At 32.3% G+C, this 26,322-nt stretch overlaps 2 protein-coding genes and 1 pseudogene across 5 annotated transcripts in view; 1 reads left to right on the top strand and 2 right to left on the bottom strand.

Annotated features, from left to right (window-relative positions):
• LOC125877872 (ubiquitin carboxyl-terminal hydrolase 15) overlaps window positions 1-26,322 on the bottom strand; it is a 106,861-nt gene that overhangs the window by 74,998 nt on the left and 5,541 nt on the right. For 2 of the 4 annotated variants that reach the window (XM_049559152.1, XM_049559150.1), the window contains exon 1: window positions 265-449. The exons of 1 other annotated variant lie outside the window; for it this stretch is intronic. The gene's annotated coding sequence lies outside the window, so the exon portion shown is untranslated. Of the gene's footprint in view, window positions 1-264; window positions 450-26,322 lie in introns of those variants that run through there. One more of the 4 variants, XM_049559149.1, reaches the window with a different exon arrangement.
• LOC125876091 (ankyrin repeat-containing protein At5g02620-like) lies at window positions 4,834-10,923 on the bottom strand (annotated as a pseudogene).
• LOC125876092 (uncharacterized) lies at window positions 19,862-21,628 on the top strand. Its single transcript, XM_049557207.1, has 4 exons — window positions 19,862-20,017; window positions 20,392-20,650; window positions 20,735-21,084; window positions 21,617-21,628. Exons 1-4 carry the CDS (start codon window positions 19,862-19,864, stop codon window positions 21,626-21,628), a joined length of 777 nt encoding a protein of 258 aa, XP_049413164.1.

Raw genomic sequence — 26,322 nt, forward strand, 5'->3', positions numbered from 1 at the left:
GAAAAAAAAAAATCTCAGCTTTTTCAAGAACCCCAAAAGAGGGCATTCTGAAAATAAAATGGTACTAGGACAACAACACAAATAAATGTACATCCCAAAGCAAAAAAACACAATCTTTATCAACACCATGTACTAAAAATCCAATCTTTAACCCATTTTCATCACAAAAAGCAAACCCCAAATGGAAAAAGGATTTAGGTAAAACCCAACATGGGAAAACAGTAAAACTAAAGAAAGATTTGATTAGGTAGCTCTTCAACATACTTTTTTTACCTTTGATTGATAAAATCTAAAAGACCAGTTTAACCCTTATAGGTGTTTTTTTCTTCTTCTTGTTTCTCTACAAGTCTAAAACCCAACAAAGATTCTTTGATTCCTTAGTTGGTAAGAACATAACATAAACTAAAACAGCAGCTCATGCTCTACATTTGCCTCACTTCACATATCAATTCTATGTATCTTCTTACACGTGGCGTGTTATTATTGGTAGGAAGCTGAATTATGATGGACCCACTTCAGTCTGAAGATAATCTTGACCGCTGAATAATGATGAGAGAGATATAGAAAGGATAGAGACTTGGTAGTAAAAACTTAAGGGATTTTCGCACAAATAGCTCGACAGATTTATTATTTATTTTTTCTGGTCAATATATATAAATTAGATTGATTTTTGACCAAATTATTCCTTTGTTTTCATTTTATTTGTCTTATATTCCTTTTTCAATTTCGTAATGAATGCTTTTTTCCTTTTTTGTTTTTGGCAATTTTCCAATTTTAAATTTCGGCATGAAACATTTAAGAGCATATGACTAAAAGACATTCTAGATATATTTTATGTATTTTTAGTTTATTATTTAAAATTTTACAAATAATATTTTTTAAAATTTTTATGTCAAGTTAAAATCAAATAAATATATTAATACGGATATCATAGTAAAGTAATGAAAGAGGATACAGAGAAATGAGTGAATGGGGACATTATAATATGATGTTTTTAATGTATTTTGTAGGGTTAGAATAATATGTGGGACCCATTGGGTATATTTGAGTTTCCAATAATGAAAAAGGTGAGCCATGTGGACGGTTATGATTAGGTAATTAAGATGGATCTATTAATGAGGACTTTCGTCTTGTTATGATAGGTAAAGCAAGGGAAAGAAAAGATACCAAAGAGAATTTCAACTTTTTATATGCTTATAAAAATAGAGGAGAACGTGAAATGAGATTAGGATTAGATAATAATCATCAATTAAACTATTAAAATATTAAAATAGGTTTAACTATCTACGCAATATTCTTAAATTGAGGATCTATCGAAAATAGTTTTTTTACATTTCAAAATAGCGATAAAATTCGTGTACACACTACCTTCTTCATACCCTACTTATGAAATTACAGTACCTACAGAGAGAGTGTAATAAAAAACTAACAAAACACCTAAATAAAGTATTTTCTTTGATTTATTATTTGTCATGTTTTTCTTTTCCATATCTTTAAGAAAATATTAATTTAATTTTAATTTAATTAATTATCTTTATTTATCCTTCTATTTTATATCATTTTATTTTTATTATATTAATCTCTTACATATATTTACAAAAATAAGAGTAACAGTAAAATTAATTATATTGCCATAATAAGTTTTAAGTCATTAGTAATAATAGCAAAACCTAAAAAAAAGGGTATCCTGCTACAAGTTATAATATGCAATTAATGACAACAAAAAGTTATATTGTCTCTATATATAAGTAAAAAAAGTATCCTCTCGATCTAATTATCTGACGTTTTGGTACTTTTAGAGGTCATTTTATTAATTTATCTCATAATTAAAATTATATTTTTTGATCGAAGATATAAATTTAATCTCAACTTTGATCCTAGATATTCCATCTTGATCATTCAACTTGGTATTATTTAATTTAATCTTCTAGATGAAATAAATTATATAGTAATTTGTGAAGGATATGGAAGCTCAATTACGATTTCACATAATTCAGTAATTTTTGTTTAAATGTTTAAATTAAATATTTATAAATATTTAATTAAGAAATCAATTATTAGTATAATAATTAACTTGAAATTAATGTAAAACTCATAAACTTTGAATCTTAAATTTATCTTCACATCAAATCAGTTCCAACATAATTTAGTACTATTATTTTAGTATTACTTTTAGTATTATTATCTTTATTTAACCGTATTTAAACTATAAAATTTAATGAGTCACTTCACTTATCAAAATTACTTTTCAACTACTATTATTTTAATATGTTTAATAAGGCGATAATAATTTATTTTGCTTGTACTTATTTCTATTGAGGATTTTTATCTTAATAAAAAATTGCTAGACACTCTATCTAGTCACTAGTGGTATAAATTCAGGAAAAAAAAAATACTTCATGTTGACAACATATATAAAAGAGTAAAAATTTACTACTTGATTCTCAAACTTATATTGATTGGTTTGAATCTAAGCTAAAATTTGTTTTATATTCATTTAGTATATGCAAATTTGTTAATCTAAATAATTCAAATTTACGTGTGGAAGATCCATTAAAGAGAAAGTGTTTTTTGATAAGAATTTCTTTATTTTTAAAGTTTGAACTCAAAACTTTCAATTAAGGATCGGTAAATTTTGTCTATCCCCGACATTTGTTATTAGTGAAAACTAGAACTATTTTATAGAAAAATTCTACAATATTGATATTGAGCACAATGTCGTTGTAATTTTGATTAGACCATGATGCAATCGTTTTAACTAATTGCTCCCTACGCTCGTTATTCACAAGTGGTGGTGCTTATATAGACCTAGAACAAGAACGTGCGAAGAAAAATTAGTTGGGAGTTATGACAATCAAAAAGTTTGCAAGGACTCACAAGCAAGGGGGATATCGACCAATTTTACCTTCAAGAACTCATTTTTCGTGTGTGCGAGCTCATGTCTTTTTACGATCTTTTTTACGTATTTAATAAATAAAATAAAATTAATAAAGAGTTTTGTCTTTCACACAAGACAACACGAATATAAGAAAAGAAAACGGACCAACAAAAGTTGTTTATATTATGATATATATATATATATTAATTATCGTTTTGACTTATTAAAATGTGAGATTTGAGATGGCTCAAAATATGTCTGGTTGATTAGATGATAATAATATATATTGGTGAAACAATAAGTTAGTTGATGAAATTCATGTCTCGATAAAGAGATTGATGATATGCATTTTTGAGAAGCTTATAAATTTTCATTGTGTCAAACTTTGCAAGTGGATTTTTGAATCTGATACATAAATTTGTCAGTAATTTAATTTATGATTAGTACTACTTATTATTTTGTGTTTTAATTTGTAATATATTTTTTAAATTTTTTTAAAATTATAATCAAATTATCGTGTCAAAATTCAATTATATCAATATTTATTTTTTTTAAAATTTACTTTTTAATAAATAATATATAATAACAATACATTATTTACATGCTGTGGAAAATGCGACTTACTATACAGTGGTAAGACTATCTTTAATGTTACATTTCATGTCTGTGCTTTATTTCATCTTTAAAAAAAACTTCAATCTTTCAAAGTTTGGCCGTTTATTTTTACACAATAAATTCTTTATTTTATTTTACATTAAATTTAAATATTTTGGTTAAATTAATATTAAGAATTTAAATAAATAAAAAATTATCTTTTAGAACAAATAAAAATAATTAACTAACTAGTAAAAGAATTTAATTCAATTAAACTAGGATTGAAAATATTTTTAGACCAAAAGGTAGAAGAAGAGTATTATTGAACCATTTCCAATAGATTAACGATATTTTTGACCTTTTTCCCTTTCTAAAACATGAGTAGAAAAGTTTTCAAAATAATGTTTTTCTTCTGGTCCTAGTTTAAGTTAGAGGCTTTAACATTTAAAAAGAAAAAAGTTTCATAAATAACCATAGTACGGAGCACAATTACCATTCTATATTTTAAAAGCTCAACACAAATTCACTAAATAATCTTGAACATCAAAAAAGACCTTATTTTCCCTCGATATTTGCATTAGATCATACTAATTTACCATAATTTAATAATTAAATAAGACGAAAATATATATATTAATTAATTAACCACAAGTAAGTGGTTTTCCAAAACTTGAGGGATATATATAATCAGCCATGTATTTGGTGGCTACAACAAGCAAAAGAATTTGCAATAATAACAACATATACATGGTAGTTTTACAAGTAGAGTATGAGGAGGATGGTGTGTAAGTAGCCTCATTTTTATCTTGTGAAGGTAGAGACACTCAAATCAAGTAAAATAAATAAAAAATCAAGCATATAAAACAAATATAGTACTAAAGAAATAATGTTGGAAATAATTAAGAAGAGTAGCAACGACAAATAATACGATACCTGAAGTAAAGAAAAACAACAAATAAACTAACATTGAAAAATAAGATAGTAGAAAAGTAACAACAAGTTTGATAAGTAAACTAGACGAGACTCGACTATTTACTAACAATTTATTCTAATACACATCTTCATAACTTCATGTCTAGGTTGTATCCTCAGTAGGCTATCGGTGAACCAACTACTTATATCTTCACATTTCGCTCTCTTTATTAAGAAGATTCGAGCCCACTGCAATAAATGTTTTCACCAGTCCAACAATAGTCTTCTTGATTTGTCCCTTCCAGGATACAACAACCTAACACAAAGTGTAACTCAACAAACTCTAGACAAGAGTTGTCCAAAGATCCACAAAAAGACATGAACTCCCTTCAATTAATAAGAACTATTTCCATCACTATTTATAGGTGAGGAAATCTTCTTAGCAATGACTATCTAGGTAATAATGTTCCTACTGCATAATGAATCCCATAGTAGAAAAGAAAAAAGGCGCAACCAATGACAGAAACACTAACAGCAAGAGGCAGTGAATTTTCTAAAGTAGCATACATACCAGTTACAAATGCAATTACAACTGCACCCATTGCCAAAACTTGCAAAGTACATGCTGTACGATAATTCGTCCTTATAACTTTGAACCTCCACTCCCTTATAATTTCATCACAGTGCTGTGTATCACTATCTGCCATGGTAAAGTAGATGAATATAGCAGCAGCAGCGCATGCAAATGCCAGGACATCCGAAATAACAAATGCACGGAATGCTGTTTTCTTTAATAGGATCGACATCCCTTTATTAGGACCGTCAACGCTGTCTAAACCTCCTGGCAATGTAAAACCAGCTGCGAACGTGACTGTCATTATTAGAGTAGCTACAACTACTTGTATTTCAGTTGACTTCATAATTTTTTCGATTTCGCTCTTAGCTTTGCCCTGATCACCATCCTTCCTCACCTCAAAGTCACAACGCTGTCCCAATCGTGCATTACTGTAGCGCAATTTGTCTACCAAAAACACCTAATACATTATTATATTTAACATGTAGTAGTAGTTAATAAAGAGAAAAACAAAGCATATGTAACATAGTTAAGAGTAAATATTATACTAATTCTAACAGGATTTTCTAAGTTTTCTATACATAATATTAGATTTCTCAAAATACCTAATAAATAAATAAAATGAATTCGAATTAAAATAACATCTAATGCAATTAATTAGCAATATCATTTTCTCAAATATATTATTTTGTAACAATATCGATTCCTTGATTTTCTCCTAGTTAGTTTGTCACTATTTTCCAAATATAAAACGGAAACTTATAAAAATCTCACTAGTTTAGGAGCTAATTACTAAGAGATGTTCTAGTTTACAATATTAGAAATCTTATCAAACCAGCAAATACCTTAAGGCCATCTCTTGCGATCGCATGGAGTTGATTTGGAGTGCATCACGATCGCGTGAAGGTTACTGTGATCGCGAAGATCAAATTAAATGAGTTCTTTGAACTCTACACGATTGCGAACCATTGGTCATCGCGATCGCAAATAGCAAGTTTCACCTGGTAGTGTTTTTTCTAAAATCGAGGTTTCAATTCCATTTCATTATTTTTGAATATTAAGAGCTCAATTTTTGGCAATTTCAAGATGATTTTCAAGATTCAAATTTTGGGTAACGATTTTTAACTCCCTAATTCATTTACTCATTGATTAATGATTGTTTTATGAATAAAATTGGGTTTTTGATTCCTACTTGAAAGGGGTTTTGTGAAGATTGAAGGGATTTGATAAATTAGTGGTTATGGGTTGAAACAACTCCATTTTTTAAATGGTTTTCACCAATGAGTTTCAAATACTTTGGGTAATGTAATTATGTAACAACTTCCAGATTCAAACCTCATTCTTGAAATTGAATTTTTAAATCGTTTTAACCCTATTTTTCAATTTGTGTTTATATGAGTGTTGTTAGTTTCGAAATCTTATTGTGAATACGTATTTGACAAGACTGTGTTGAATCAGAAATCTTTCGAAAAGGAAAAGCTCAAGTTTCGAATTAATTATTGATTGATTAAGGTAAGTGAATTTCTAAACTTTGCTAAAGCTTGTAGAATCTTGAATTCTCCTTGTTATATGTGTTGGGAGTAATGAGAATGAGGTGATGAGATAAATTTCTCAAAGTGAAAAACATTAATGGCTAAAAATGGTTTAGTGAAAATCACAACGTCTTGATATTGTTGTGTGGTATCTTGTGAGTGCCTTGAGTGGCGGTATTGAATCGTGATGGTTGAAATATACTATGATAGTATTGTTGTGATTGTGAATTACCATGAAATTGTCATCTACTAATTATTGTGTGAACATGCATGTTGCATTGGTTGTGAAACACTGTGACGAGATCTATTGTGATTATTTTGAGGTCATTTTCGACGAGCGATATTAATACCGAGGTCTATTCCCATAAGTGGTATTGAAGACGAGGTTATTTCCGGCAGTACGTGGACCGTGGGTGTTCTTTATGGGTTCCGATTTGATACTCGTGATGGATAAACTTGATACTTGTGATTGACGAACTTGATATTTGTGATTGATGAACTTGATACTTATGATTGACGAGCTTAATACATGTGATTGATGAATTTAATACTTGTGATTGACGAACTTGATACTTGTGATTAATGAATGTGATATCTGAGATTGATGAATTGTAACTACCGGATTGTGATTATGGAACCTTGTGAATTGTTAAATTGTGTTGATTTCTGTGCAAGTTGTAGTTGTGGTGCATCTATTGGGATGAAATGAGTACTCATATTCTAGTTTAGCCTTACCTTGTGTTTAGTGGGTTGCTTGCTGAGTACTGTGTTGTTTGATACTCACTCCTTGTATAGTCACGAGCTCAGATCCGCGTGATTAACCTTCTTCTATCTAGGTCCGAGGCTTTTTTGTGGACACTTGAGAGGTATCTGTTTGTCATCCCGATGGGCCATCTTGTCCTTATTTATGATATTATTCTATTCGAGACTTGTATTTATCATTCAAATTTTATTATATTACATTAGTGGCTTGTACACATGACAATCAAATTTTGGGGATATTTTGATAATGACTAAGTGCTCATTTGGATTGGCTTGAAAAGTAGTTTTTAAGTCAAAAATAAAAAGTCAAACTTAAATGACTTTTAAGTTAAAAAATAAAAAGTAGTGTGATACCTACTTTTGGTTTTTGACTTAATTTAAAGTCATTTTAAACATTGTCAAACACTTCCTAACTTATTTTAAGTCATTTTTGACTTATTTTAAGTTATTTTTTATATTTGTCAAAGATTTCGAAAAGTCAAAAACTGACTTAAAAGTATGTTTGACCAACATTTAAGCCAATCCAAACACCCTCTAAGTTTTCTGCACTTATGCTATTGATATAGTTTACTTTCTGCATTTCTATCGTATTGTTGGGTTTTTAGGCTGACCTGTCCAATTGAGATAAGACGAGTGTCATCACTTTTATTTTTGGGTTGAGACAAATTGTATCAGAGCCCCATGTTCATAGATCTCACTATAGCTTTCAAAAAGGCCCGGCCTAACCCCACACGACCCAAGCCTCGCCGGCCAAGGAATTTGAAGGGCTGGGGCTGGCTGGCCCTTCATTCGAAAGGGCCTGAATATGCTCAACCCAACCCAACCCTTGAAGGGCCGAGGGCTGGGGCTGGGCCTGGCTAGCCTTTCTTTTTTTTCTTTTCAAACTTATAATTTTATAACATCAAGAAAATGATAAGATTTTCAAATCAAATATGACAAACAATGGTGTTGTTTTAATAACACTAGCAAAAAGCCTAGTGTAATTAGCATGTATCTCACATACCAGATACGCGAACGAGATAAGTAAGTGATAAGCAAGATTGGAGGGAGGCGAAGGTGCGAGATTTTGTCTATGCATTATGAATACATGTGAATCTACTTTGATAGAATGTATCTAGAACATATTAACCTAATTGAGTCCATATATTTCGAGATATATGTATCTGGACGTACCAAAATCTGGTAAGATTCATAATATTACAACATAGCGTGTATTTAAGTAATTAGATTATATACTAGTTGGATTATTGTAAGTTACCCTAATAAAAAGTTTTGGCCCATAGGCCGACCCTTGCCCGGCCCCAATCAAGCCTCATGGGTCAAGAGCTTATATGGGCCGGGCTTATAAGCTCTAGTTTTAAAAAGGCTTGAAAAATCCTATCCCAACCCTATCCTAATAACGGGTTGGGTTGGGCCGGCCCAATGGGCTAAGCTCATTTGACGGCTCTAGATCTCACGTGTGTACAAGCCAAGTCTAAGTCGAGACGAATATGACTGAAAAAATAAGATAAAAATTTCTCAACTGAAAATAAGAATGGAAAACAAGAAATCATAAAAAAGTTCAGAGTGATGAAGATACATATATGGATCTTTTGGAAAAGAAAGTGGAGAGAGATTTGAGGGATTCTTTTCCTTCTTCGAAGATATTGGAAGATATGTATCTTCCATTCCCTAAAATGTCGTTGTATTCATTATCAGTTATTTAATTGATTTATTTTTCTTAAAAGTAGTCCCTATTTTTGCTCTTAAATACAGTAATTTATAAAAATAAATAAAATTTAATTCAATAAAAAATAATCGTAATATGTTATGACTTGTAATTAAACTGCTACTTTAATAATTATTAAAGAGTATATTTATGACTTGTAATATAGAATCTTAAATATATGTGTGGTGTAATTTTCTCAATGTGTAGATGGTATTTTGATATATTACATATCACAATATTAAAAAATCTTCTTTATAAAGACTGTGTCAAGTGAAAACAACTAAGCAAAATTGAAATTTACAAAGTAATTAAATTTGGAGATTATTAAAATGTACCTTCTCTATTGTCTCCGTGCGAGACAATGCTATGTCAAGTTGAGTCTGATTTTGTTTGTTAAATACCATCTTGTTTGCGCTAGGATGGTCTAATATCATTTGAGGCACATAGATCCCAGCATGCACAGCAAGCAAATGGAGTGGAGTATTGCCATCATTATCTGCCTCATCAACAAGGTTATTACAAAATTCCCACTCAAGTAACACCTCGACCAACATTTCGCGATGGTTCAATATGGCGACATGAAGAGCATTTTGGCCATTGCTATTAACCATGTCCCAACAATCTGGGCAGTGTTTTAATAACTCATGTATTATCGCTTCATGACCTTCACTGGCTGCAATGTGAAATGCCGTCGTCCACTCATTTTCGCTGCCTGCCTGATCGTAGGCTGAGGATTTCTTCCATCCCTACATATCAGAAACTATTTCTTTCAATCCTTGTTTAACAGCATAGTGTAGTGAATTCCAACCCCATTCATCAGGTTGTTCGCATAAAGGTTTATTCCATTCCCATAGTGATCTCACGCATTCTGATTATATATATATATATGTCAAATATTACTTACAATGATATTTTTTTATTCAACAAAAGCATGACATGTGACTTTCTAAAGCTGAAAATGAAGTTCTAACAAGTGAGAAGTAAATAAAGCTAATGTCAATAGGAGACGGGTATGTATAGCTTTAAAGCACAATGACCAGGGGTAAATATATTTATAGAAAAGTATCACAACTGAGAAATATGAATTTTTAATCAAAGTAAGCCATTCTTAAAATCAACTCATCAAAATAATACATTTTTTAAAATTTTTACAAAACTAGTCTAAACGTAGTTCTCAGTAATGTTTTAGGTTATATTTTATTCAAAAAAATTCAATAACAAAAAGACAAAAATCTGATAGACATAAAACGTTATTGTCAGTAACGTTTTATAATTCGTTACTACGAAGCAGGTTTTAGAGCTAAAACGTGACTCACAGTGACGTTTCTCTGAAATGGCTGAAATTTGAAATTCAATCTGACATGTAACGTTTCTCACCTTTGTGTTTTTGAATTACGGCTGTATGTAGAGGTGTTCGATTGAATGGACCTGCAACATATGTTGGTTCTCTGTAAAGTTTCAAGATTTCCGTCAAAGCATCATGAAAACCAGACTCCGCAGCCATATAAAGTGGTGTCTTCCTAGCCTTATTGGCTGGTGGGAAATCTTGTTCAGGATCTAGTAATAATAATTCCATCAAGTTCCTGACAATGTCAATGTGTCCACCTCTCACGGCCTTGTGCAAGGCCGTATCTCCAATGTCATCCGTCATCCTAACAAGTGTCTCTTTTCCTTCTACACTAAGTAGTTTTCCCACCACTTCAATTTGCCCTACATTAGCTGCAATGTGAAGCGCAGTTTCATTTTTATTATTCTTATATCATAATAATGCGGGGGTAATCTGAAGGACTTCACCCACAAATTTCTGTTGGCCAAAGAGAGCTGCCACATGGAGGATTGTGTTTCCGTTTGGAGTGACTTGGTAACCACCATTTCCTTCCTCCCTTCTCAGATGATCAACAAGTGAAAAATTGACATCTTCCATATTGCCTTTCATTGCAGCATTGTACATGTCTGGATCCATAATGTGTGATCCAACTGTATCACAAAAGTCTATTCTTATTTCTTTTAAACTTTGTGTCCAGTCAAACATTATCACAAAAATTGGGATAGAGAAAATATTTTCTCTGTTCAATTTTGACTTTTTACTTGTCATTTTATATAATCAAGAAAAGACAATATTTTTTATCTATTATACTCTCAATTTATTTAGACAGTTAATGTTTTTGATAAAGGTATAACCTCTTTAAAATTGATTTGGGAATTTTATAAATTAATATGGGTAAAATGGTAAATTTACTATGTCAATTATTATTTTTTTAATAGGTGGTGTATCAAATAAAAAATGTACCAGTAAATAGGAACTTAGGGAGTATCTAATTAAGTCAAAAGCATTGTTATGCTATATATTTACGTAATTTTTAAAAATTTATATGTACTCATTAATACGATTAGGTACATGTGCAAAAGCGAGTATCTGGAGACTACTTATTTATGGAATTATGGAGAATCATGCACTTAAGAACATGACGTTTTTTTTCTCTCAAGTGATATTTCTTATAAGCGATTTTAAATTTTTTATTGTACTTTATTTTTCCCTCCAATGAACCAAAATGATTATGCATAACATACACAATAAGAGCAACAATCTGAATCAAGAAATGGGATTGCAAAACTAAAGCCCAGTATTTACCAACCAATAACTCAAACTTAAAATTCAAAGGGGAAACTCCCTCCGTTTCAATTGATTTTTCTTATATTCTTCTTAGTCCATTTAAAAGAATATTTTTTTTTTGACATCTTTATAAATCAAACTTTTTACTCTGTATGTTTAAAATTATAAGATTAAAGAAGATTTATTCTACACATCTTTAATTTAAAATCATCAGATTAAAAAATAATACCCATTTGATCATGAATATTATTCACTTTATTCCAAAATCCTTGTTTGGCCATTTTGAAAACACCTAACTTTTTACTATCATTTTATTTTTAAAAATTACCTCAACTTTTTTTTTACCAAAAGCATCTCATTTATTTTTTCCACCAACCAAATTAAAAAATATCAACTAAACAAATACTATGATTGATGAATGTGTGTATAGGGGAGTGGGGGAGTAAGAGTGAAGAATAGATGTATTAGAAATTTAGAATGAGTGTGAGGACACAATTAATATAAAATATCAATCGTGGAACTTGTTTCCACTTAATCCATTAAAAATATTATTTTACTCATTTTAAAAAACTCTTTTTTTATAAATTTAAACATAGGAAATTTAGATAATATTTTTTGAAAATATTTTTCCTCCATACATTAGACACACTTAGGTAAAAAAAAAAACATGGGAAAACTGTAAGACCAAAGAAAGATTTGATTAGGTCTTCAACATTACCTTTTTTCCTTGATCGATAATATCTAAAAGAGCAGTTTGACCCTTGTAGGTCTTTTTTCCTCCTCCTTGTTTCTCTACAAGTTTAAATAAACCCAATATTCTTTTCTCTACACTTTTATAACTCCAGGGAAATTTGGTGTACCCACTTCAAAGTCTCGAAGATACTCCTTTCGGTCCTATTTACCTGTCGTCTTTATTAAAAATAGATATTCTTTAATACTTTATCCGTTCACTTTTACTTGTTACAGTTTTACTTGACACACACATTAAGAAAATAATTATTGATATAAATATTTTACCAAACTATACCTTAGTAAATGATGTTGTGGAAAATACTAAAGTATTTAATATTGAGGGTAAAACATGGAAAAAAAATATTGTCTTTTCTTGATATGTCAAAAGTGACAAGTAAAAATGAAAATTTATTTACTTGTCATTTCACAAAACTAATACATAAATGACATTATTTTTTCTATTTTACCTTGGAAGAAAAAAAAAATGATTAATTCATATTCATTGATCAATTTAATTAATCAAAATAAATTAATTCAAGTTCATTTATTGAAAATTTTACTTTAAGATAAACCTAAATAAGGAAGTACAGTGGTTAACTTACATAGTATCTTAAGAGACGTAAAACTTAAAATGGTACAACTAAATAGGAACCGAGAGAATAACAACCGATGGATTATGATGATAGAAAAAGGGAGTGAACCAGAGAAGAAGTAAAAAAATCAATGTAATCAAGACTTCAAGAGGACAAAGAAAATCGTTCAAACTTACTTTTAGTTCTATGTCTTTTTTTACGACATATCTTTATTTTTATACATAAAAAATCTTTAAAATATATATTTGTTTTTATTCAATTTGTAATTGATCATAAAAGATTATTTTTCTGTAAAAATAAGAGGACATTATAAGAGATTCTAAGTAATTGCTTGAAGCCACCAAGATGAATTTCCTTTATATCTGAAGAAAAGCAAATAAATATGTAGATTTTCTGACAAATAAAGAAGACTTGTTGATATGAAACGAGGTGATATGAGCATGTAATATAATTGATTACATGTTACCAACAAAATTTGAATTCGAACCTCGTAGTTATATGAATTTAACTTGTCATTTTGGACCTTTTTAGCCCTTGTGTTTATCAATGTACAGTAAAATCTCTATAAATTAATACTCGGTAATTAATAATCTCTCTAAAGTAATATTTTTCTCCGGTCTCGACTTGGGCCAATGGAAAAAATCACCAATTTTGATAAAATAATAAGATAATATATTTCCAGAAGACCCCTATATAAATAGATGGTCCCATAAATATCATAAATTAATAATTCATTAAATGGAGAAGGGCCTAAAATACCCCTCAAGTATTTGAATTGGTACAAAATTACCCTCCATCCACCTTTCGGCCTTAAAATACCCTTGCCGTTCACCTTTTGGCTCAAAAATATCCTTATGTCTAACGGATAATACTCATAACGTGGATGGAGGGCAATATTGTACCAAATCTCATTGTTTAAGGTCATTTTAGGCCCTTTTCCGTTAAAATATTTTGTAATTACTTAAAATATAAACTCACATGATTGACGTTATTTTGAATTTCATAGTAGATTAAAATTAAAAAAGAGGTTAGGCATCTACTCTCTACACCCCCTCCCCCCCCCCCCCCCCTCACTTCTTATTATCTCTTTAATGTTTTATCTATTTGGATCTTTTCCACCATTTTAGATTTGTTTTTTAATTTATGACAAACAAGAGAGAAAAAAGAGAAAAATAAATATGCATTCATATAAAAATAATTAGTTTAATAAAAAATGACTTGATTAAGCATATATGTACGAATGTTGCATTTTTCTTTTGTGTGTATCCAAAATTCAAAATAAAAGAATAAAAATAATTATTTCTCTTATCCCCAGCCTCATCCCACCATAGAAATAATACAAATTAAAAGAATATATAAACACGTGAGTTCAGTTCAAGTTTTAGTCTCAGATATCCTAAATAAGAATAAGAGATTTTTTTTTTTTAAAAAAAAGAATAAAAGAGAAAATAAACAAGACAAATTGGATAATTGATAGAAAATTTTATATTAATAAAATACTAATTTTTTTAGATGGACAATCAGTCGGGGTGAGTATGAATTTTAGTTGGATCCTCATTTATGACTTGGGTTCCGTTATAATAAGTTGGGGGTTGATTAGAAATAGGCCAATAGGAAGATATCATGAAATTAATTATTTTTTCAATATTATTTTCAAGTGTATCATGTCAAAATATATGAATCGTATGTGGTTTTATAAAAAAATAAAATTTTAAAATATGTTTTTTATTATTTATTTGAGAAGAGTTTAAATTTAGACCAATCACATTAAGCAACTTAATAAATAAATATTTAATAATTTGATTTTAAGGAAGCAATTAAAATTAAGGGCAAATATGAGCTAAAGGATTAACATTAAGGGTATTTTTTAGCCAAAAGGTGGACAGCAGGGGTATTTTAAGGTAAAAAAATGGATGAAGGGTAATTTTGTACCAATGCAATTACTTAAGGGGCATTTTAGGTCCTTCCCCGTTCTTTAAAAGTACAAATATATCTAAGACAATTTAATGAAATATGATTCTATTGTGTTCTATTTTTTCTTAAAATTTAAATCTAGTTGAAACTCATCTTTAACTTTTCTTATTGCATACAAGAGCTTTAGTATTGTATTCATAAAATTGTGAAGAGTTTGTAGATGCAATAACTGCTTCCTTATGCGTAACTGGTTCCAAATGTATAGTATCATCTTCAACTTCATCATCAACATTATTTTTTTCGATGATATCCATAATTTCTTCTAAGCTCTGGACCTCTGAACATGTATCACTTTCACCCAACTAATTCAACAGGTTATTAGCATTCATTTTATTGTGGTAACCGAGATCATTAATCATGACCTCAAGTTCATGAATGACGTTTTCACAAGTGGGTTCATTCAAATTCTCTGAGATTGCATCCCCCGAACGAATTTTACAGTGTCGAAAACAATTTGATATTGTCTCTTGCTGAATATTTGTTGTCCAAGCAGGGATTGCAAAATTAATAGCATCCAAAACATTAATCTTTGTTGGATCAGTTTGTACCACTTCATAGCCTTCTAATATCTTACGATAAAATCTGTTACGATAATACATCTTGAAAGCTCTTATTATCCCAGCATCACAAGGTTGAATTTTGGATGTCATGTTGGGTGGCAAGAAAAACAATTCAACATTTTGTTGTCTTTCAATATTTCTATTATGGGCTGGACAATTATCTACCATAAGCAAAACTCGTCTACCATGCATTTTGTGGTCAAACCAACAAATATATTCATCAAAAAGCACATTTGTCATCTATGCTCTTTTGTTTGCACAATAGTGACAATTCAATAAATATGATACATAAATCAGTAAGATACAATGATTTTGATGTATTCGTTGTACTTTATGTATAATACTTTTTTATGTAAAATCAATAAATATGATACATAAATTAGTAAGATACAATGATTTTGATATAACCAAAATTAACCTTCATTAAATCTCAAATCATTCTTTAAATTAATAAATATTAATTTATTGATTAAATAATATCTCTATAAAATGATAAAATTTCATGGTCCCACCTATATTAATTTATAGAGGTTTTATTGTATAAAGGAGCTTACAGACAAATATTGGGTGGGCAACTGATTTTTGGTAATATTGGGTGGGCAAGTGATTTTTGGTTAAAATGAATTGGGTTTAATATTTTTTTATTTTTGACTTAAATTTTTTTTATATATATTTTTTAGCTTAAAAAATAAGGTAAAGTGACTGAATACATTAATTTCCGTCATGAATCGTTAATCCATATTCATACGACAAGAGGGAGTTGCTCGGATGGTAAACACCCCTCACTTCCAACCTGAAGGTTGCATGTTCGAGTAACCAAGGGAGCAAAAGGAGTGGGAGCTCCTAAGGAGGGTAAAAAAAAAACATATTCATACACAAAAAGTAAAATTTAGATGGAAAACATCGAATCTTTGCCTAGTACTTTCTCTGTTCCTTTTTATTTGTCTAATTGTAATTTTTTATATGTCCTTTTTTACTTGCTATTTTTGACAAATCAAGAAAAAATAATAATTTTTTAATCTATTATATCCCTAATTTATTTAGAAATTGATGTTTTTGAAAAAGGTAAGACCTCAGTAATGAATAAATTAATTTTGGTCTATCAATTAATAGAAGTAAAATGATAAAGTTACTATGTCAATTATTATTTTTCTTAATAGGTGTGTAAAATAAAAAATAGACAAGTAAATAGGAACAAAGGAAGTAGCATTTAGGATGTATTCACTATGATGAAAATGTTTTTTTGTGTGTTTAGTCACGTAAGCAAAATTATATTTGTATATAAATTAATTAAATACTATGACAGATGAATGTGTGTGTGCGGGGGGGTGGGGGGGGGGGGGCGGAGGGTGCTGTGAAGATTGGGGCTACTAGAGATCGTGAAATTCGTTTTCAAAATTACCTTTTCTCTTTGATTAATAATATCCAAAAGAGCAATTTGACCCTTGTAGGGTTTTTTTTTACTTCTTGTTTCTCTAAAAGTTTAAAACCCAATAATTTTTTCTCGACAATTTTATCAACTACAACAACCAAAAAAAAATAAAATGTGTCATTAATATTACCTCAACTTTTTATTTTTTTTACCAAAAGCATCTCATTTATTTTTTCCACCAACCAAATTACAGAATATCAACTACAACAACCAACCAAATAAATGTGTCATTAATATTGCAAATATCCCTCCATCAAATTCTTGAATTCTTTGTATATGCATAATCCCACAATAGAAAACTGTGAAAAGAAATTGTAATATCCCGCAACTAGAAAGAACTAGAAAGAAGTTAAAAATCTGGACATAGTTATTTTTGGAAAGTACAAGGAAATCTGGAAAATTTTAAGTAAGTTCAAGTTGAGTTTTCAACTTCAGATGGCCATAACTTCTAGCTCAGAAGGAGTTAGGTGTAGTTACAGATATGGTTGGAAAACCCTTGGAATGATCTTTCCAACGCCGCCAAGTTTGCGCGATTCCGAGTTCGTATGAGCAAGTTATACCCTTTGGAAGTTGGGATGTTGGATTAAGGAAATGTCCAATCCGGAAATTTAAGGGGTATTTTAGTCTTTTCACTGCCCTAATATTTTCATCCGATTTTTGGAGTTTAATATGGGTCAATTAAGAACTTAGTCAGTTTTAGAAAATCAGAATTTTCACGCTAGGGCTAAGGAGAAAGGAGAAGAGAAAAGAGGAAGAGGAAAGGGGCAATTTCATCAAGAACGTTGGTGTTTTCGCTAAGGATTTGCTTCGATCAGGTATGTGAGGCTCTCATAATGTTGGGATCGTTCTCCCACGTTCCAAGCATATTATTTCAGTTTGGAATCATCCTAAAAGTGTTTGAATATTGATGATTTTGATGCCTATTCTTGAATTCATATATTGTTCTTGAATTTGACTAAGTTGGGAAGTTTCTGAGTTTGTTACATCGCATTATAAAGTCGTTTCGAGTTAGGTTCTTAGGTACATATGTTGGGTATCTGTATCTAAAAGTAATTTAAGAAAAAAAATCAAGTTTGGGTGAATTGAGGCTGGAAAACGAAGAAGAAATTTCGTCCGTGCTTGCGCGTCGCACGCCTGGTCCCAGATTTTGAAAATTTCTGCTTCGCATCGCGGAGCTGACACGAGGTGTTCTTTCTCAAAAAGACGTTTTCGAAACCAAAATTAAATTATGCCTCCGCATCGCAGATCCACCTTCGTATTTTGATTTTCGGTCTTTTCTCATGTTTAGCTATCAAAAATCAATCCTAAACAACATGAGATCTTTCCAATCACAAATCTTAATCCTTGAATCCATAATTCAATTCAAGGATCAATTAAGAGCCAAGTAAAGATCAGTTAAGATCAACGTCAAGAGAAATCAAGAGTCAAGTTAAGATAAGTTCTTAAAGTTTTCAAAAAGCCTTTCACAAATGTTTTAAACTTTTTTTAAGACTTAAGTTTTGAGTTTAGTAAGGAGTAAAGTTGAAGTTCTTCTCTTCAAAGAAGCATATGGGGACTAAGTATTTCCCAAATAGATTTTAAATGTTTTTCACATTTAAATAAGAACGGAAACTGAGATTTTCAAAGAGCTTTCGGGGGCTAGTTTTCAGAAAAGAGTAATAGCTTTCTAAATGAAGCAAGCAGAGAAACTGAGATTTCCAAGATAGCCTTTGAACTAAGTTTTTTAGCACTAATCTCAAATCACAGAAGAAGTATGTTTTTAAAACATAAGAGCTAGTATATTTTGGGAGTAGTATTGAGCACCGAATTGGTGGCGGGCATGAGTTCAGATAACTCACGTCTCCATAAAACCATGTAGCCATCATGGTACTTTTTAGATGAACCCTTTTCGAAATAGACTAGTGGATCCATTAGACAGTTCAGGTCCTATACTTTTAGTTGAGTATATGATGCGTTGACAGCGTGAGGTAGATCGATGTATCATTACTATAGTTCTTATGTGATGGTTGTTGGTTAGAGAAACTCCACAAAGGTTATTGTATTTTTATATACATCAGTTAATTGTATTTTTAAATACATCTCAGAGTTATTTGTATCTTTACAAACACACAGAGTTGATATCATATTTTAAAACAACTTTTCTTTATATTGCACTTGCTTTTAAACTGCTTTATATTGAAATGAGTTTAGTCATGTTGAGTTGAGTTGAGCCATGTAAGTTCTTCAGTTTCTCTCAGATTCTTTTAAGCCTATGTTGTTTTAGCATTCCAAATCGCATACTGTACATTCAATGTACTGATACCAGTTGGCCTGCATCGTATTATAATCCAGACACAGGTAACTAGGATCGGTATTCCGGCACATCGTTGATCCAGTGAGCAGTTCAGAGTCTGTTGGTGAGCCTCTTTGCATTCCAGAGGACTCTTATTTATTGTTTTCAGTTTTAGTATTAGTTCATTAGGATGTCGTGGGCCTATACTGACATCCATCTCAGTTGTTTAGAGGTTTCATAGACAAATAGACAATCAATTATTAATTCTTTAGTCTTCTCATTTTATCTTATGTTAAGACTTGAGTTGCCATTTTGGCCAAGTTGAATGTTTAAATTCTTTTAACATTCTAAGTTATATTATGAAGTTATTTGAGTAAGTTCATTTAATTATTGTAATCATGCTTAGAGTCTTCCGCTGAGTTAAGTAAGCCAGGCCAAGGGTTCGCTTGGGGCCAACAATGGTTCTCGAGTATCAGTCCCGCCCAGGGTGTAGGCTCGGGGCGTAACAAACTTGGTATCAGAACACATAGTTCAAGAGTCCTAGGGAGTCTATGAAGTCGTGTATGTAGAGTCCTAGTCATCGGTGTGAAGCGCGCCACATCTATAATTAGGAGGCTGCAACATTTAGGAATTTCTTCACTTCCTTCACACTCATTTCGTGCGTTAGAGTTTAATCTCTAAAAGTTTCCCTCTAATTCGTGCTTGCGTGTGTTTTCAGATAATCATGCCTCCACGAAGAGCAGTCAGAGGTCGTCCAGCTATGAGGAATGTTGAGGAACAAGAGTTACCCAATGCACCCGAAGTGCAATCTCAAGGGGAAGTGACCAATGTTGAGTTCAGAGAGACAATTAGGATGTTGAGTCAAGCTGTGACTAACCAGGTTGGTCAGCAGAGAGGAGCTCGATAAGAAAAGGCTGACACTTCGAGGATTTATGAGTTCCTGAGAATGAATCCCCCAAGTTTCACTGGTTTGAGCACTGCAGAGAACCCAGAGAACTTCATTGAGAAACTGAAAAAGGTATTTGATGTGATGCATGTTGCTGATACTGCGAGAGTTGAGCTAGCTGCATATTAGATGAAGAATGTTGCTAGGACTTGGCTTGATCAGTGGAAAGGGGATAGAGTTGAGGATACACTACCTACGAGTTGGGCATGTTTTGAAGAGGCTTTCTTGGGGAGTTTCTTTCCCCGGGAACTAAAAGAGGCAAGGTACATGAGTTCCTCACAGTTAAGCAAGATTCTTTGAGTGTACAGGAGTATGGGTTGAAGTTCACCCAACTGTCTCGCTATGCTCCTGAAATAGTTGTGGACATGAGGGGTAGGATGAGTTTGTTTGTTGCTGGTTTGGGACGTCTATTAAGCAAAGAGGGTCGGGCATCAATGCTTATTGGGGACATGAACATTTCGAGGTTGATGGTTTATGTGCAGCATGTAGAGAAAGAGAAGCTAAGGGATAGGGATGAGTTCAAGAACAAGAGGGCTAAGATAGGGAATGAGTCTGGGCAACAGAAGAGTAATGCCAACCGGTCGTCTTTCCAACAGAAGCAAAAGGGACCTGCTCCATCATCTGCAAGTGCACCTGCACCTAAGAGTAAAGGTGAGTACTATGGTCAGAATTCTAGAGCTAAGCCTGCCTATTCTCAGGGCATTGTGGCGCAAGAGGGTAGTAAGCCTCATACATGCACCAAGTGTGGTAAGAACCATTTAGGTGTTTGTCGCGAGGGCTCCACTGGTTGTGTTTCAAGTGTGATCAGAGTGGGCATTTCATGCGAGAGTGTCCAAGGAACAAGCAGGGTAATGGGGGCAATAGAGCCCAGTCTTCTTCAATCGCTCCACCAGACAGGACTGCACCTAGATGAGCTACTTCTGGTATTGACGGAGGAACAAACCGCTTGTATGCTCTCAATAATCGCCAAGTGCAAGAGGATTCACCAGATGTTGTCACTGGTATGATTCAAGTCTTTGACCTTACTGTTTATGCTTTGCTAGACCCAGGAGCGAGTTTGTCTTTTGTAACTCCTTATGTTTCTATGAATTTTGATGTTATTCCTGAGCAACTTAGTGAACCATTCAGTGTTTCCACACCTGTTGGTGAGTCTATTCTAGCAGAGCGAGTCTATTGTGATTGTCCCGTTTCTGTCAATCACAAGAGTACCATGGCTAATTTAATTGAGTTAGACATGGTAGACTTTGATGTCATTCTTGGTATGGACTGAGTTCATCCCTGTTATGCCTCAGTTGATTGTAGAACTTGAGTAGTCAAGTTTCAGTTTCCAAATGAGCCAGTATTATAATGGAAAAACAGTTCAACAGTGCCTAAGGGTCGTTTTATTTCGTATCTTAAGGCAAGAAAGTTAGTTTCTAAGAGGTGTGTCTATCACTTAGTCCGAGTTAATGACTTAGGTGTTGAGGTACCCCATATTCAGTCAGTTTCAGTAGTGAATGAGTTTCCAGAAGTCTTTCGAGATGATCTTTCCAGGGTCCCTCTTGAGAGAGAGATAGACTTTGGTATAGATCTTGTTCCAGATACTCGTCATATATCTATTCCGCCATATAGAATGGCACCAGCAGAGTTGAAAGAGCTTAAAGAATAGTTGAAAGACCTTTTAGCTCCGGTCTTGTTTGTCAGAAAGATAGATGGTTCCCTTAGGATGTGTATAGACTACCGTCAATTGAACAAGGTTACCATCAAGAATAAGTATCCTCTTCCAAGAATTGATGATCTTTTCGATCAGCTTCAGAGTGCTTTTTGTTTTTCGAAAATAGACCTCAGATCTGGCTATCAACAGTTAAGAGTAAAGAAATGTGATATTCCAAAGACAGCTTTCAGAACCAGATATGGTCATTATGAGTTTTTGGTCATGTCCTTTGGTTTGACCAATGCACTAGCAGCGTTCATGGACCATATGAACAGAGTCTTCAAACCTTATTTAGATATGTTTGTTATCATCTTCATTGATGACATACTAATATATTCAAGGAATGAAGAAGATCATGCTAGCCATCTCAGAATAGTTCTTCAGACTTTGAAAGATAAGGAATTATATGCTAAATTCTCTAAGTGTGAATTTTGGCTTGAGTCTGTAACATTCTTAGGCCATATTATGTCTGAAGATGGAATTAAAGTTGATACCCAGAAAATCAAGGCAGTGCATTATTGGCCTAGACCCACATCTCCAACTGATATTAAGAGCTTCTTGGGTTTGGCTGGCTATTATAGAAGGTTTGTAGAGGGGTTCTCGTCTATTTCGTCACCTTTGACGAAATTGACTCAGAAAATAGTTAAGTTTCAATGGTGTGAAGCTTGTGAGATAAGCTTTCAGGAATTGTAAAAGAGGTTAACTACTGCCCCAATATTGACCTTACCAGAAGGTACACAAGGTTTTATGGTGTATTGTGATGTATCTAGAGTTGGTTTGGGTTGCCTGTTTATGCAGAATGACAAAGTTATAGCTTATGCCTCCAGACAGTTGAAAGTTCATGAGAAGAACTACCCAACCCATGACTTAGAGTTAGCTGCTGTAGTATTCGCTTTGAAGATATAGCATTATTATTTATATGGTGTTCATGTTGATGTATTCACTGATCACAAGAGTCTTCAGTATGTGTTTACTCAGAAAGAGCTTAATCTAAGACAAAGGAGGTGGTTAGAGCTACTCAAGGATTATGACATGAGTATTATTTACCACCCAGGTAAGGCTAATGTTGTTGCTGATGCTTTAAGCAGGTTATCTATGGGTAGTACCGCCCATGTTGAGAAAGAAAAAAGAGAGTTAGCAAAAGATGTGCACAGACTTGCGCGCCTGAGAGTCAGACTTACGGATTCCACAGAAGGAGGAATAGTGGTAACGAATAGGGCTGAGTCATCATTAGTGTCAGAAGTGAAAGAGAAGCAAGACCAAGACCCCATTTTGCTAGACTTAAAAGCAAATGTTCATAAGCAAAAAGTATTAGCTTTTGAACAAGGGGGAGATAGTGTCTTGAGATATCTAGGTAGATTGTGCGTACCTATGGTGGATGGAATCTAAGAGAGGATCATGGAGGAAGCTCATAGCTCCAGATATTCCATTCATCCAGGTTCCACCAAGATGTATCGTGATTTGAAAGAAGTGTATTGGTGGAATGTCATGAAGAAGGACATTACAGAGTTTATTGCTAAGTGTCCAAATTGCCAACAAGTGAAAGTAGAGCACCAAAGGCCCGGTGGTTTGGCTCAGAGTATAGAACTTCCGGAATGAAAGTGGGAGATGATTAATATGGATTTCATCACATGCTTGCCAAGGTCTCGCAGACAGCATGATTATATTTGGGTGATTGTCGATAAGATGACGAAATAAACCCACTTTTTACCGGTAAAGACACCAACTCAGCAAAAGATTATGCTAAACTTTACATTCAAGAGGTGGTAAGACTTAATGGGGTTCCAGTCTCTATTATTTCAGATAGAGGTGCACGATTTACTGCACAGTTTTGGAAGTCATTCCAAAAAGGCTTAGGTTCAAAGGTGAACTTAAGTACTACATTTCATCCTCAGACAGATGGGCAACCAGAGCGCACTATTCAGACATTAGAAGATATGTTGAGGGCTTGTGTGATTGATTTCAAAGGGAATTGGGATGATCACCTACCTCTCATTGAGTTTGCTTACAACAACAGTTACCACTCTAGCATCCAAATGGCTCTATATGAAGCTCTTTATGGGAGAAGATGCAGATCTCCTATTGGATGGTTTGAAGTTGGTGAAGCAGTGTTGATAGGACCAGATTTAGTTCACCAAGCTATGGAGAAGATGAAGGGGATTCAAGAGAGGTTGAAAATGGCGCAGAGTTGTCAAAAATCCTACACTGATGTTAGGATAAGGTCGTTAGAGTTCGAAGTAGATGATTGAGTATATTTAAAAGTTTCACCCATGAAGGGTGTTATGAGGTTTGGTAAGAAGGGAAAGCTTAGTCCCCGGTATATTGGGCCTTATTGAATAGCCAAAATGATGGACAATGTAGCTTATGAGTTGGAGCTACCACAAGAGCTAGCAACGGTTCATCCAGTGTTTCACATCTCCATGTTGAAGAAGTGCATGAGCGATCCTTCATTGATCATACCAACTGAAAATATTGAGATCAAGGATAGCTTATCCTATGAGGAGGTTCCTGTTTAGATTCTAGATCGCCAAGTTCGCAAGTTGAGAACAAAGAAGTAGCATCAGTCAAAGTCTTTTGGAGGAATCAATTTGTTAAGGAAGCTACTTGGGAAGCTGAGGAGGATATGGAGAAGAGATATCCACATATCTTCGAGTCCGGAGAAAACACAAACCAAGGTACTAATTTTCTTTTTAGTACTATCTAAATTATGAGTAAGAATGTTGGTTGTTGTATTTGCTTGTTGGGTGTTTAAACTTGATGTTACTACCTTTAGCCTAGTAAGAGAAAATCTCATTCGAGGACGAATGTTCCCAAAGGGGAGATATTGTAACATCCCGCAACTAGAAAGAACTAGAAAGAAGTTTAAAATCTGGAAATAGTTATTTTTGGAAAGAATAAGGAAATCTGGAAAATTTTAAGCAAGTTAAAGTTGAGTTTTTGGTCAACTTCAGATGACCATAACTTCTAGCTCAGGAGGAGTTAGGTGTAGTTCCAGATATGGTTGGAAAACCCTTGGAATGATCTTTCCAACGCCGCCAAGTTTACACGATTTCAAGTTTCTATGAACAAGTTATACCCTTTGGAAGTTGGGCTATTGAATTAAGGAAACGTCCAATCCGGAAATTTAAGGGGTATTTTAGTTTTTTCACTGCCCTAATATTTTAATCCGATTTTTGGAGTTTAATATGGGTCAATTCAGAACTTAGTCAGTTTTAGAAAATCAGAATTTTCGCGCTAGGGCTAAGGAGAAAGGAGAAGAGAAAAGAGGAAGAGGAAAGGGGCAATTTCATCAAGAAAAAAACGTGTCATTAATATTACCTCAACTTCTTATTTTTTACCAAAAAGCATCTCATTTATTTTTTCTACCAACCAAATCAAAGAATGTCAACTACAACTACCAATCAAATAAATGTGTGTCGTCAATATTGCAAATGTCCCCCCATCAAATTCCTGAATTCTTTGTATATGCATAATCTCATAATAGAAAATTGTGAAAAGAAATCATATTTATAGTAACGCACATTCAAATTCTAAAAAAAAATTCAAATATTATGGCCAAACATAATTCCAACTCTACCTTTAAAAATTCTAAATAAAGTAAAATATTTTTTATTTTCATGTTCAAACGCCTAACAAAACACAATATTTTTTTCTCGACACTTTTATCAACGAAAAAAACGTGTCATTAATATTACTCAACTTCTTATTTTTTACCAAAAGCATCTCATTTATTTTTTCTACCAACCAAATTAGAGAATATCAACTACAACCACCAACCAAATAAATGTGTGTCGTCAATATTGCAAATGTCCCCCATCAAATTTCTGAATTCTTTGTATATGCATAATCGCACAATAGAAAACTGTGAAAAAAAATCATAAAAATGTTCAAAAAGGTAAAATAACATAGTGTGAAATATGTTATTTTACCATTTTGATCAAATTCTGACCAAATTTTCTGGCCAAAAGAATTTTTCCTTATAAAAGCACATTCAAATTCTAAAACAAAAAATTCAAATATTATGGCAAACACAATTCCAATTCTACTTTTAAAAATTCTAAATAAAATAAATTAAATTTTTATTTTCATGGTCAAACGCCTAACACAACACAACACAACACAACACAAACAAATATAAACATTTTCTTACTCCCAACAAAAAAAACACAATATTTATCGACACTATTTACTCAAAATCGAATCTCTAACCCATATTAATACACACCGAAAAAAAAGTAAAACCTAAATGAAAAAAATCGAATCTTTAACCTAGTAGCATAAAGTATGTATTCATTATGATGAAAAATGTTTTTTTTTTGTGTGTTCAGTTATGTAAGCAAAATATATTAATTTTTGTGGTGGACCCACTTCAAGTCGCGAAGTTAACAGCCGTCGGAGTATGATGATAGAGAAAGGGAGTGAACCAGACAGGGAAAAAAATCAAAGTAATTAAGACGACAAAATCGTGCAAATTTATTATTAGTTTTATTTAAGTCTTTTTTTACAATATATCTATATTTTTATATACAAAAAATCTAAAAAGATT

This window comes from Solanum stenotomum, chromosome 9 (assembly GCF_019186545.1).
Source record: "Solanum stenotomum isolate F172 chromosome 9, ASM1918654v1, whole genome shotgun sequence".
Lineage (NCBI taxonomy): Eukaryota > Viridiplantae > Streptophyta > Magnoliopsida > Solanales > Solanaceae > Solanum > Solanum stenotomum.

Bases quoted from the DNA above. Each gene is read 5' to 3' on its own strand.
- LOC125876092 (XM_049557207.1), top strand. From the start codon at position 19,862: ATGCCTCCACGAAGAGCAGTCAGAGGTCGTCCAGCTATGAGGAATGTT. The intron at 20,018-20,391 runs GTTGGTCAGCAG...TTGAGTGTACAG, and splicing joins GTCAAGCTGTGACTAACCAG to GAGTATGGGTTGAAGTTCAC. The intron at 20,651-20,734 runs GTAATGCCAACC...CTAAGAGTAAAG, and splicing joins TGAGTCTGGGCAACAGAAGA to GTGAGTACTATGGTCAGAAT.